The sequence below is a fragment of the Martes martes genome, assembly GCF_963455335.1.
Source record: "Martes martes genome assembly, chromosome: 9".
Lineage (NCBI taxonomy): Eukaryota > Metazoa > Chordata > Mammalia > Carnivora > Mustelidae > Martes > Martes martes.
In genome coordinates, this window is record NC_137896.1 from 15348297 (window position 1) to 15358753 (window position 10457).

Genomic DNA, 10457 nt, shown 5'->3' on the forward strand with positions numbered 1-10457 from the left:
GACATGTGGGTTTGGGACCCAAGAGTGGGCTCCAACCAGCTCTGGCTCGCTGAGCAGAGTCAATGAAAGAGGCAGGCGTCTTTCCCAGAAGCCAGGGAGAAGAACGCTGGAAGAAGAAAGGAAGAAGGCTGGGAGGTTATTTCTTCTGATGCACGCTGGACCTTTCAGGAACGGAAGGAATCAGGAGGGAAAATTCAGATCGGTGGAGAGAGCTCAGTAATGTCCTTTACAAAAGCAATTATGCTTTCATCTGGTCTTTGGGGAGGGAGCCTTTGGGGGAGGGCCAGCGGCCCCCCCAGAGCCCGGGGGAAAGTTAGACCCACAGGAGCTGATTGGATTTGAGTCTGGAGAAGCACATGTTGCTACTACAGGTGCCTTGGTAACTCGGGGGGCAGGCAGAACATGGCCTTCCCATCTTGTATGGTGCCTCACCGATCCAGTTGCCCCTGGAAGAGAAAAGGTACGGAGGAGACAGGGGCAGAGGAGAGTTAATGTGGGCAGCCTTCAGACAGGTTTCCAAATCTCAGCACCTCTGCTGACTGGCTATGTGACCTGGGGCAAGTCACACCTGCAAGCCTTGGTTTCTTCATCTGTAAAACTAATAGAAGACTCCCCTTCTCACAGAGAGGCAGGAAGGATCAGATAATGGGGCCACGGATGCCCACACCTAGCACAGTGCCTGGCCAATATGTGACTCTTCAGAAAGTGCTGATTTTCTTATTCCTTCTGCCTGACCCAGCCACTTAAGAAGTGCCTGGGTGGCTCAGTGCATTAAGCCTCTGCCTTTGGCTCAGGTCATGATCTCAGGGTCCTGGGATCAAGCTCCTCGTCAGGCTCTCTGCTCAGCAGGGAGCCTGCTTCCCCCCTTTCTCTGCCTGCCTTTCTGCCTACTTGTGATCTCTGTCAAATAAACAAATAAAATATTTTTAAAAAAAAGTATGCATCTCTGGTTTTACATGGGGCTCGTTCACTTATTCATTCAACAAACACTTCCGGAGCAGCTATCAAGCATCGGGATTTGTGCCAGATGCTGTGAGTGCATAGTTTTCAAAAGGTGCTCCCAGAAGTTTGGAGGCAGGGAATGTGGGAAGTGGAGACACCTGGGGGGATGGAATAAAAGTCAATCTTTTTTTTGTTGTTGTTCAATTTAACCACCTAGAAAAAAGTTTTGCTTAAAGAAAGAGGAGGTTGAAATCACTGTAGTAAAAGAATACAGAAATGAATCAGGTCTATTTCCCACCCTCAAAGAGTTTATAACCCAATTATGACCAAGGCTACCATCTACTGAGCATGTACTATGGACAACTATGTCCTATGATCCTCTGTGAGACAGGTAGGATCAGCCTTATTTTAAAAGAGGAGATGGAGGCCCATAGAGGGGGAAATGCTTTATCCGAAGTCCTCATATACACATGGACACACTGTATACACACAGGACACCACACCCAGATCTGGTCATAGCAGGAAGCACCACTTTGTAATCTGCCATCATGAGCCCGAGGGGCGGTTACCTGGGTCAGATCACTTACTTTCCTCAACAATTCAGTGAGTAGGTATTATTTTATTCCCATTTTGCAGATGAAGGAACAGGCATGTAGAAGTTAAATCACAAATTTGAACCCTGACAGTCTTGACCCCAGAGCATAAAAATCTTAACAACTATAGTGTTAATACTCAGTGCTGCAAAAATTCCATTTATCAGCAAATTGAAACAGTCCCTTAAGCTATTTGTAATGAAGTTTGCTTTGTATTGTTGTGTCTGATAAAGCTGGGCTCTATACTTTGTTAATTGATGTCACCATTAACAAATAAATAGCTTGAGAATTTGTGTTCAGGCTACCAGTGATTTCTAGAACATCGGAATAGTACAGCAGACAGAGCGTAGACTTGACATCAAGACTTGTGTTTCGGGACGCCTGGGTGGCTCAGTTGGTTAAGTAGCTGCCTTCAGCTCAGGTCATGATCCCAGCGTCCTGGGATCAAGTCCCACATTGGGCTCCTTGCTCGGTGGGGAGCCTGCTTCTCCCTCTGCCTCTGCCTACCACTCTGTCTGCCTGTGCTCACTCGCTCTCTCTCTAACAAATAAATAAATTAAAAAAAAAAAAAAGACTTGTGTTTCGAACAGCTCTGCTACCTCCTGGCTTTGTGATTTTTTGTATATTACTTAACCTCTCTGATCTTCAATTTCTTCTTCTTAAAAAAGGAAAACATTTTCCCAGTATCCCTCCCTTTTTCCTTCCTTCTTTCTCTTTCATCTCTTCAATGAGATAATGAGGTGAAAATATTTCGTAAATGGTCAAGGGCTACTTGAAAGTCAAAGGTGCCATCAGCATGTAATTTTGAAATTCTAAATATCATGTTTACTTAGAATTTGTTCTTGTTTTTATATGTGAATCTGTAATGTTGGCAAGTTTGTATACTGTACGTTGGCTGGGAACTTCCACCCTTCCTTCTCCATGTTTCCAAGAGACTTGCCTACAAAGGGCACTCATGGCCCCACTCCCACAAAGCTGATTGGAGAGCCTGAAGGGAGGAGCTGTGTGTGCTCCTTCTGTCTCTCCTTTTCTTTTCCTTTGGGATCTGCCTGGGTATGGGACACACGTGTTCCTGGGTGCTGTACTTCCTATGACAAGCTTGGAGGGGCTAGCTGGCCTTGTTGGAAGAGGACTGGGGCTGTCATGTGTGGCCAGGCAGTGGGTAAGCAGGTATAATTCAAGAGTGAGATATTTGCAAGCCCACTTGTCCGTCGCATCTAAACCATATTCTCTACTATTGACTTCATCCGAGAGGCTGCCTATCCACCTGCCTTGGTCCTCTATCTCCCAAGCACTTTTGCAATTTGGGTAAAGAAAAAGAATTATTGGGGGTGCCTGGGTGGCTCAGTGGGTTAAAGCCTCTGCCTTCGGTTCAGGTCATGATTACAGGGTCCTGGGATCAAGTCCCACTTCTGGCTCTCTGCTTGGCAGGGAGCCTGCTTCCTCCTCTCTCTCTCTGCCTGTCTCTCTGCCTACTTGTGATCTCTGTCTGTCAAATAAATAAAATCTTAAAAAAAAAGAATTATTGACTCTAAAACTACCAGATTGTATGGTATTGAGGTTACTTAGAACGGCAGGGTTCTGGCAGGGTGTCCTGGGCGTCTTTCTTTTCTTGGAATTCTGCTCATTCCTCTCAGGGTCCATCCCCCTGCCCCACAGCCCCCTACCTCCTTGCGGTACTTACTTAATGGCATAGTTGCAAACCAGGTACACTGCATGACGCCAGGTGCTGCCCCAGACGTTGATGCTGCCACAGGTGTGGATAGCACAGCCCAGCCGATTGGAGGATGCCCACACCATCTGAGGAAGGATAATGACAAGGAGGCTTTGAGAAGGACGTAGAAAGACCCAAGATCCTTGGAACTCAGAGGCTCCTGGACAAGGTTCAGGGTAAGTGAGGTCTTTCTGGGGGAGGCAATCTGCCTGTCCCAGTATTCCTGAAGACACATTGTGCTGCGTTGTTTCTCAAGCTTTTTTGTTTTTTACTACAACCAACAGTAAGGCATGAATTTTAGATTGTTACTCAGTGCACAACACGCACACAGAGTTGAGACAAAAGTTTTGTGGACCAACGCTTAATCTTTGCATATGTGATATATGCTATTATTTTCTATACTGTTCTATTACTTTTTTTTCTTCCCTTTTTCCCCTAGCAACCACTGGAAAATCATTATTCTGTTGGAGGTTAAAACACAAACTTTGGAGTTAGACAGCCTTGGATTAGAATCACCATATCACTAGTGTGTGACTTTGACCGAGTTGATTAACCATGTCATGCCCCACTTGCTTCTTTGGTAAGATGAAGGTAATAGGGTCTCCTGGGATCTCAGGAAGGACACTTGCTTTACGCCTCACAGTTCCTACAGGGTCTCCAATGTAGATTTTTGACCTTAACTCCACATGAGTCACAGAGAGATGGACAGACTGAAAGAAAATACTTGTCTTACAATGGAAAGTTTAGGTCCCATTTCCTGCAACATTATATCATGTTATATTATATTTTTTGTGTAATGAGTGGTAACATACTCAATATGAGCACTCAAAATATACTACAATTTTTGTCATTTTATTTTAGCATTTCTTTTTTTTAAGATAGTGGGATCCTAGGGGTGCCCGTGTGGCTCAGTGGGTTAAATGTCTGACTCTTGATCTTGGCTCGAGTCTTGATCTCAGGGCTATGAGTTCAGGCCCCGCATTTGGCTCCATGCTGGGTATGGAGTCTACTTAAAATGATAATGATGATGATGATGTTGATGATGGTGATAATAATACCCTTAGAAGACAGAAAATACTAGAAAATGTTTGGAGCTATTGAATTCAGAAGCATTCTTGATTTGTCAGACCACACATCTCCATTTCGGAGGTCAAACCATCTGGTCAGCCCACCTAAGACACTCAAAACAAGATCCAGTCAGCTCAACTCAGTCTACACACAACTTTCCAGGACTATGCTTATTGTGTGAAAGGAGGTCCATAGGGCCTCTGTTCTATCATTTCTGTTCCACCACATTCTCTGTCTTCTAAGCTAGCAGGATTTGTTCTCCCTCGGCCATTCATCCCACAGAGGGGTACCTGGGTATAGTGGGAGCAGACTGGGCCGCTGCAACGCCAGGGGCAGCGCGGCCGACAGTCCCTGGGGGCCGGAAACGAGTAATGGCGCTTCTCCTCAGACCAAGACTTCACGAGGTCCACCACTGAGCGGTACCTGGGGAGAGAGAGAAGATGGGACACCCCTGCTGGGGAGTGGAGAAGGTGCTCTGCCACCACCTTGTTCAGTGACTTTGTGGAGTGACCGAGAGAAGGAAGGGCAGAAGGTCACTCACCGGCCAGAATGGATGGAGAGGTTCTGGCCCACGTATCTCGTCAGCTGGGAGGGCCCGTGGGCCCAGATGCACTGGGTGGCCCAGGCCTCAGCGGACCTGGCCAGCCGCTCGTCCCAGACCTGGGGAGAGAAAGGCCATGAGATTCCCCAGGGGGACAACCCCCATCATCCCAGCTGTGTCCAGAGACACGCATTTCCCTCGTGCTCCTTGTCCTCCACCTCCTTGAAACCCTGCACCAAATCCACTCAACAGCTTAGAACACTTGGAGTCAGAGAAGGCCTGGGACTTCCAAGTCCGCACCAGAGCCAAGACCCACACTCAGACCTCGGACTCCTCTTCTGGCACCCTTTCCCTCCACGTGGGAGGGACTTCAGGCTGGGGGTTCTCTGCTCTGAGCGGGTCCCAGGCTCTTGGTCCAGGAGTTAGCAGGCCCTAGAAGTGGCTGAGCCCAGGGTGATGGGGAGGGAACTGGCTTTTTATCGTATTTATTATATTCTTAAAACAAATTTCTTTTGACATTAAATATTTGAATTCAAAAAAATTTTTTTCTGAATCGTGAAAACAGGCACAACTATAATATATGAGATCCGCAAAGGAGGAAAAGTGGAAAGTCTGTCATCTCAGTCCCGTCCTTGGTCCCCCAGCCACCCTGCCCCCTAGAGGCGACCGTCACTATGACTTCTGGAGTCCTCTTCCAGAAATATTCTATAGCTGTACAAATACATACATACATACATATACATATATATACACAAACACATGTAATTATATAAATATATATAATTAAGTGTACATAAGTATATTATATTTATATTTATATTTATTTATTTTACAAATGGCAGCCGGCCTGACATTCTATCAGGCCTCTTGCTGTTTTCACTCAACGAAAGAGGTTATCTTACTGGTTATTTCACATCAGCACATAGAGAATACCCTCCTCACCCCTCCTAACAGCTTCATAATTGTCCAGTGTGTGAATGCCCCACATTGCATAGCTTGAAAAACATCACTTTAAAAAAAAAAATACCAGTTTCCTTCCACTCTGACTTCCTGGGATTCTCTGAGATATTAGTCATTCATTCGTTTTATTTGTTCATTCAGCAAATATTGAACAATATTTCCAGGCGCCGGGGACTCCCAGTCTAGCGAGGAGATGAGACAGTAAATAATCATTACAACCCTGGCGGCTGTGAGAACGTGAAACAGGGGACTGGACCTTTTGGGGAGGTTGTGGGAGAGAAAGGGTTCCTTGAGCAAAGGGTGCTTAGTCAGACACCTGTCCTGTGGGCAGAAGCCAGCTAGTGAAGACAACACAGGGCTACCAAGAGAGCGGTCCAAACACGTCCCCAGGGTTGTCCCATGCATACTCTTAGGGAAAGCAGAGGAATGTTTCCTTCATGCAACAAAGCGGTAAACTGAGGGAAGGGGCATGCTAACATCACATCCACATTCACTGACACTTCTGGGGTCCAAGGGGAGATACTTAGCTCTCTCTGTCCCACCACGCATGCATTAAATAAATACTTGTCGGGATGAGTGTCTTGCACATGCAAGAAATGCGTTGTTGTTTGAAAAATGAAGGACCTTCCATGTGCCAATCACTGTGCTAATGAGTGAATGAATCCTTCAACGTGCAAGTTAATAACGCTCCACCTTTAGCTGCCTGCCATTCTGGCTCCTATCCCCGTCCCTCCCCAACACCTATTCCTCTTTGACATTATATTATCCAGATCTTGTGTTGTGGATTTGTTTTCTATCATCCCCACGAGGGAAGACACTCGTCCATCCTGTTCTCAGCAGAGCCCACGAGGCTTTGCACGGTACCAGGCTCCGAGCAGCTGCCAGTACCTAAGTGAATGGACACATCGCAAAAGCATAGGAATTTTCGGGCTGTGGAGTAGCACATATTTGCCTTGGAGGAGGTGGACTGACGATCTCTTTCCCTAAAGAAATCTGTGGGTGGGCTAGAAGCCTATCTCTCCAGGCTGATTTGGGACAAAGGTCCTGGGGGAGGGACTGCGATAACGAGAAAGTTCCCCTCCTCCACTCCCAGAGTCTGGCTTCTGGGGGGCTGGGGTGACAGCTACTGGCCCTGTCTCTTTAAGGGAACACATCTCAGCTTCTGTAGCCGGTCAGCTGCCGTTTTCCTCAGCTTGCTAAGTGTCCATCAGACCCCTAAAGCAAAGAGACAATAGCACCAAAAGCTCCAACCACCCACCCTCTGCAGGTTCCCAGCAGGGAGCTCAAATCCTTGGGCGGGGGTGGGGGGTGGGGGGGGTGGGGGGGTGGGGGGTGGGGGGGGTGGGGGGGGTGGTTATTCTTTCTATCTGGTAAGACCACAACCTTTAGTGGCAGGCAGAGCTGGGATAGAATCCCAGCTGGATGACCTTTGGCAAATTAAATCTCTGCATCTCAATTTCTTTATCAGAAAACAGAGATGACAATCCCCACCTCAAAGGAAGAGACGTGCCTCGGGACTGTGTGTAGGTTATGGCTAGACACACAGTGGATTGTCCATACCTAGCAGCCTGCTGACCCTGCTTCCAGGGAGGACCTGTGCAACTGCCTTTGTTTTCTCATCTATAAAATGGGTAGACTAATTCCTGGCCTTTCAGCAGGGCCTAGGCACCCAGATACTGATTAGTGGGGCCAGGCTGGCAAATGGTCCAGCACTTCCAGAACACGCTGAGTTGACTGGCATTGGCTGGGCACAGGGGAGGGCATGGGAACTCACCATATACTCCATGTTGGCCGCAGGTGGGTGCACACTGGCCCGGATGTGGTTGTGAAAATCCAGTAAGGCACTCATGTCCCCGGCAGAGATGTGCCGCTTCCGCCGGTACCGGGGCACCCCCAGGCCACTCAGGGGCCGCACTGCTGTGCCCTCGGTCCAGGCCAGTGCCATGGTGGCATTGGGCATCAAGGCATTCACTGTCTGGCCTGCCCAGAAGAGCAGGCCTGCCAGGCCCACGGTGCTGGGCAGCAGGGGCATAGCTGGCTGGAAGGGTCACACGTCACCTCGTGCAGTCAGAGCTGGCTGCCTGGAGGGGGCGGGCATGAGGGCACCAAACTCTGAGTGTTCTCCAGCATTGCCATCCCAAGGATGCTTACCCCTGGGAACTTGGCAAAGATCTCCTGACTCAGCTCTAGTCCTGGTGCCCAACACCCTGTCCTTCCCGCCCCAGTGCACTCAGTGAATTGGGTGATGGAAGGAAATGCCTGGACAGTAACTAATCCAGGCCATGGGATGCAGATGGGGCCACCACTTCAAAGCCAGGACGCCATCCCACCAGCCCAGGAGGCAGACACCAGTCCTCTCCAGCTTGGGCACTCTCTTCTCCAAGCGGACTCTGTCGATGCCCTCAGAAGGGCAGGGCCAACCTTCCCTGGGGCCGGAGTGCAGGGCCCTCTGGTCCCTGAGTTGCTGTGTTTTGGGGGTTGAGAGTGAGACACAGGAAGAGCCAGATGGCAGAGGATGAAAGAGGAAGAGAAGAAGAGAAGCAGAAAGGAAATAATGAGAGAGACCAAAAAGTCATCTGAAAAAAAAAGGTACAGAGAACAGGGATGACGGAAACTGAAAGGTGGGAAGATAAGGAGAGAATGGGAGACAGTGAAGGGGAAAAAGAAGGAACATGGGAGAGACAGGCAGAGGGAGAGAGGAAAAAACAAAAACAAAAACAGGGGGAGGAAGGACAGAGAAGAGAAGAGAGAGAAGCCAGAGAGAAGAGAGCCAGAGACCAGAGTGCAGGAGACCAGACAGCCGCTTCCCTTCCCGGGGGCGCGTACCCAGGCCGGGCTGCCCAGGTGGGTGGCAACAGGCTCCGAGGACCCGGGGAACGCTGCAGACATCCTGGCCCGCCTGGCAGGGCAGCGACTTTAATGGTCCCCTGGGAGCTGATGGCATCTGACGTGTGGGCCCCACTGCCCCCTCCCCTTGCTGCCGGGCCAGACTTGGACCGAGGCTCCGCCTGCCCGTCTGTGGGCTTTCCCCTCCCACCCTCTGGCGCCTCTGCCGGTCCCTCTTCCACCTGGGGTGCACCGGGCTGGGGCCGAGCCTCTGGCTGGGGTAGGGATATGGCAATGGCAGGGACTCCAGGAGGAAATGCCACCCCTCCACCTGGGACACCCTAGAGGCAGAGGCTTTTCTCTGCCTTCCAGAGCCCAGCAGGGAGGCTGCCTTGCTTCTGGAGAATATTCTCGGACTGTTTTCCCTATAAAGCCGTCCAGCCCCAGAGTAGTCGATTAACTTGGCCCCATCTAACGAGCACCTACTATGTGCCAGGCCTGCACTGAGTGCTTTACACATACAAGCTCAGCCAACCCTGAGAAGCAGATACGATAGCTCCCCATTGAACAGATGAGAAAACTGAGTCCGGGAGATGAAGGGACAAGCCCCCAGCCAAGCCAGCTTGTCTGCAATAGAGACAGGATTCAAATACAAGTCTGACCCCCGAGCACTGTTAGTATGTAAAAAAGGTGCTGTTTTCACGACCAAACCAGTATCGGTGCAAAGGGGAGAGAAGCCTAGGAGGGTAGTCACGCTCCTGCTGCTCAAACACGGCACCTGGTAGCCTAATCAATTAAGCTCCAGATCTGGGTTCAAGTCCCCATGATTTCACGTGCTAACTGGGTGCCCTTGAACAAGTTACTCAGTCATTTTGTGTCTTATCTGTAAAATGGGAGTAATAACGGTACCTATCTCAGAGCACTGTTAGGAGGATTAAACAAAGCAACACTTGTGGAGCCTGTACAACTGTGACTGGCACTCAGTGTGTGTAATTGTATGTGTGTGTGTGTGCGTGTGTGTGTCTGTACAGATACACGCACGGGGGCACTCAGTGTGTGTAATTGTACGTGTGCATGTCCGTGCATGTGCATGTGTGTGTGCGTGTATGTGTGCACGTGCGTGTGTCTGTACAGATACACGCATGAGGGCACTCAGTGTGTGTAATTGTGTGTATGTGTGCGTGTGCGTGTCTGTACAGATACACGCAAGAGCCTGCAGGTGTCTGTACCTGTGTTTGCACGTTGTGTGTTGTCAACGCCCCTTCGGTCTCTGAGCTGCTGTATTTCTAGGTTAAGAAAGATTATATTTCTCGGGGCGCCTGGGTGGCTCATTGGGTTAAATCCTCTGCTTTCGGCTCAGGTGATGATCCCAGGGTTCTGGAATCGAGCCCCGCATCGGGCTCTCTGGTCAGCGGGGAGGCTGCTTTCCTCTCTCTCTCTGTCTGCCTCTCTGCCTACTTGTGATCTCTGCCTGTCAAATAAATAAATAAAATCTTAAAAAAAAAAAAAAAGAAAGACTGTATCTCTCTTGTCTGATAACTTGCATTCTTCACAAGCAACAAGCAATACTTCTGTAACAGATGCGGTAGATTTAGAAGAACGATGTTATATAAAAATCCGGAAGTGGAAGCATTTGTAAGCCTTCAGCCCCTTCTTCCAGTGACCTCTGAGAATCCCCAGGCAGCACCCAGCTGCAGGTGCCACTGAGCCAGGGGGCCGTGAAGGGCTGCAGGCTGGGGTTCTCCCCAGACACATGGAATTCCCACCCTGGGCAGCCACCCAACCTCAGCCTCCCGGCCCAGACAGTGCCGGC

At 49.4% G+C, this 10457-nt stretch overlaps 1 protein-coding gene across 1 annotated transcript; it reads right to left on the minus strand.

Annotated features, from left to right (window-relative positions):
- Nucleotides 1–313: 313 nt before the first annotated feature.
- R3HDML (R3H domain containing like) lies at nt 314–7963 on the minus strand (the record flags this gene model as incomplete). The annotated part of the gene is made up of 5 exons (XM_080813713.1): nt 7593–7963; nt 4859–4977; nt 4608–4740; nt 3220–3335; nt 314–446 (listed from the first exon to the last, which is right to left on the minus strand). The coding sequence occupies exons 1-5, from the start codon at nt 7848–7850 to the stop codon at nt 314–316; spliced, it is 759 nt and encodes a 252-aa protein (XP_080669839.1). The 5' UTR covers nt 7851–7963.
- Nucleotides 7964–10457: the final 2494 nt, after the last annotated feature.